This window comes from Myotis davidii, unplaced genomic scaffold, assembly GCF_000327345.1.
Source record: "Myotis davidii unplaced genomic scaffold, ASM32734v1 scaffold769, whole genome shotgun sequence".
Classification (NCBI taxonomy): Eukaryota; Metazoa; Chordata; class Mammalia; order Chiroptera; family Vespertilionidae; genus Myotis; species Myotis davidii.
Window position 1 is genome coordinate 27,052 of NW_006299518.1, and position 2,899 is coordinate 29,950.

General features: G+C 52.8%; 1 protein-coding gene across 2 annotated transcripts in view; it reads right to left on the bottom strand.

The window, feature by feature from the left end:
- Positions 1 to 599: 599 nt before the first annotated feature.
- Positions 600 to 2,899, bottom strand: part of TMEM64 (transmembrane protein 64) — a 13,966-nt gene continuing 11,666 nt past the window's right edge. For both annotated transcript variants that reach the window (XM_006775202.2, XM_006775201.2), the window contains exon 3: positions 600 to 2,563. In XM_006775202.2, the coding sequence (XP_006775265.1) occupies positions 2,420 to 2,563 (144 nt within the window). In that variant the 3' untranslated portion in view covers positions 600 to 2,419. The remainder of the gene's footprint in view (positions 2,564 to 2,899) is intronic.

Below are 2,899 nucleotides of genomic sequence, written 5' to 3' on the forward strand. Positions count from 1 at the left end.
TCCCCAACCACCTCTGCCTGCCTGATCACCCCTAACTGCTCCCCTACTGGCCTGATTGCCCCTAACTGCTCCCCCACTGGCCTGATCGCCCCTAACTGCCTCTACCTCACCCCACACCTGGATTCCCTCCACCGGCCAGTTGCAGGCACCCAAGACCCAGGCCAGCTTCGCCTGGGCTGGCCGCAGTCGCAGGAGACTGTGGGTGGGAGGACTGGGCTGCAGCCACAGATGCCCGGGACCATGGGGTGGGTGGCTTATCCCTCTACCGGGCCGCAGCCTGGCTGGTCTCCATTCCTCTCTCGCGAGTTCATTTGTGCCTGGCTGGTCCCCATTCCTCTCTCCCCAGTATTGAGTGTCTGAGCCCTTACAGTGTGCTGGTGTGATGACCATTTGCATATTAGTTCTTTATTACACAGGATTCTCAATGACTGGAGGCAGGATGTGATCACCATGAGAAATCCTGTGGCAGCATGGTGCTGCCCGAGGGGAGCAGAGTGGCCCCGCCCAGGGCACCACACGTGGCGATGTCCACTCGGGGCTGGAGAGAAAGGAAGGGTGGCTTCACGCTAGTGTCTTAGAAACAGCACATCCACACGATCTTAAGTAAAAATGGGTAATTTATTATATAAAATGATTGGCAGCATACAGAACAATCACTTCTCATTCACCTTGACATGTTTATTTGAAGTGCCAGGCAACAGTTGGAAGAGCAGGTTATGAACTACCAAAAGGTTTATGTTTGGGGAAATTATTCAAGTTATGAAATGCTAAGTAAATAAATGCACTTCAAATACATAAAGTGCACACAAGTTTGAGAGTAATAACCTTAGATGAATGATTCCTTCAACAAACTAACCAACGAAGAGCACAAGTCAAGTTAGACATGGACCAAATGTATTGCTCATTGTAAAATCATTAAAAAACAAACAAAAAAAGGAACTAAACAAGTAATTAGGATTCAAAAAAGAATAAGAATATTCCAATCTATGCGTTTTTCTATTGATAAAGACAATGTGGAGGCTGCCCGCGTGCTGCAGGCCTACTGCCAGCGCCGAGGCCCCGGGCAGACGCTGGCTGAGCCCCGGTTCCTGGCAGGCGAGAGCGGGATGTGCTGGAAGGAAGAACACTGCGCTTGCCCTGGCACAGAGAACTTACCACTGAGCACGCTCAGCGCAGGACAGGATGACGCTGCTTCTGAAGGCGCTTCCCCCGGGAGCGAACCAGGCAAAGGCTCCACCAATGGCCAGGCAAGTGGGAGTCTCTAGGTTGGAATCTTCTTGCCAAACTGAGATATGAACCAGAAAACCTGGATCCCATCTATAATCTTAGTTGTAAAAAACAAAAAAACAAAAAAAAAAAACACCGAATCTTTAAATTCACAGATGTCAGGTGGTGCGTGAGTGCACATGCCCTCTGAGCCCAGGGGAGTCCCCGTGCGCCCCCACGAGGGCTCCCAGCACCGCTCACAGTTCAGGGTCCTGAGTCTGATCAGAGAAAAGCAACTGGGAAGCAAACAGCGAGCCCGCTCCACAGCAGGCCACTGACACACGGCGGGCACGAGGCTCACATCATATTTACAGTTTAAAGCTGCAGACAATGGGGACAAGGACATAAGAACTTCAGTGGAATCACAAACATGATTTTAAAGCTTGTTTTTAAAAAAGGGTGTTTGGATCCAATAAGGCCACCTGAGTGACACCTTCAATGACAGCAAGCCCACCATTTTAAAGGGAAAACATTTTTATTTCAAAACCTAATGACGACAATAAAAAGAAAGTGTTTAATGAAATGGTTGGGTAAACTGCGTGCGACGGCCTTTGAGGAGGAGCAGTGAGCGCACAGCGGCCCCAGGTCTGCGCTGACCTGTCAGCCTCGTGGCTCCGGCTCCACTGCCTGGGGAGGAAGGGTGGTAAGAGCACTTCAACCTCGACGGGGACCCTGGGCGTGACCGGCACACATGCCACGACACCTGCTGGTGGGCCACGGTCAGCCCAAAGTCAGCATCTGCTTCTAACCGGGAATAAACAGGGAAGCAACCACACCGAACCACTCTGCTCACCCTTCTGGAAAGTGGCCGGGCAAAGGGCACGCATTTTGTGAGCAGGACGGATGCAGGCGGCTCCCAGACTTTGTAACAGGTCTGACCAGCACACCTTGGGTCATGCTCTGCTCACAAGTCCCCAGAGAGAAGACACCACAGAAGTACAGACCGAAGGCCTCTGCAGGGTGACTGGGTCACCGTGCAGCCCAAACCCAGCCACTCGCCCGCAGACAGAAGTTCTCGCCTCAGAAAAGCAGAGCCGTTTAAACCAGTCCTGTTTGTGCCACAGAACATCGGGCCGGCTCTGCCCAGGGGGACGACACCCGGACAGCACCAGGCTGTCGACAAGCATGCACTCAGGGGTTCCCGCGTAGGGGGTCACACGACATCGATGCCGCTGTCTGGCTGCCCGCCGCTCACCAGCGGGGCTTCCAGTTCCACTTCACAGGTGACAAGAGCCGCCTTTAGCTCCACTTGCGCTCGATGGACCACATAGAACATGAGGCCGATGCTGATGATAACCTGCGAATCAAACAGAGCCAGTGAGCATCTCACCCTGGAAGGAAGGGGAGAGAACGCCCATGGAGACTTGGTTTAGGAATGTTTCCAACAGGACGCTTCTCAAACATGCGCAGGGAGGACTTTCAGCCGTTCACACGCCTGTCATCTACCGTATTTGCCGGCGTATAAGACGATTTTTTGGCCCTGAAAAATATGCCTCCAAGTGGGGGGTTGTCTTATATGCCAGGTACACTTCAGATAGACTGCCCATAGTGCTTGCCCCGTGCCATAGTGGCCTCCCGATGCCCGCCCACTTCATTCCACATACCGTTCAGGCATCAGCAGCGCTGCTGGGTG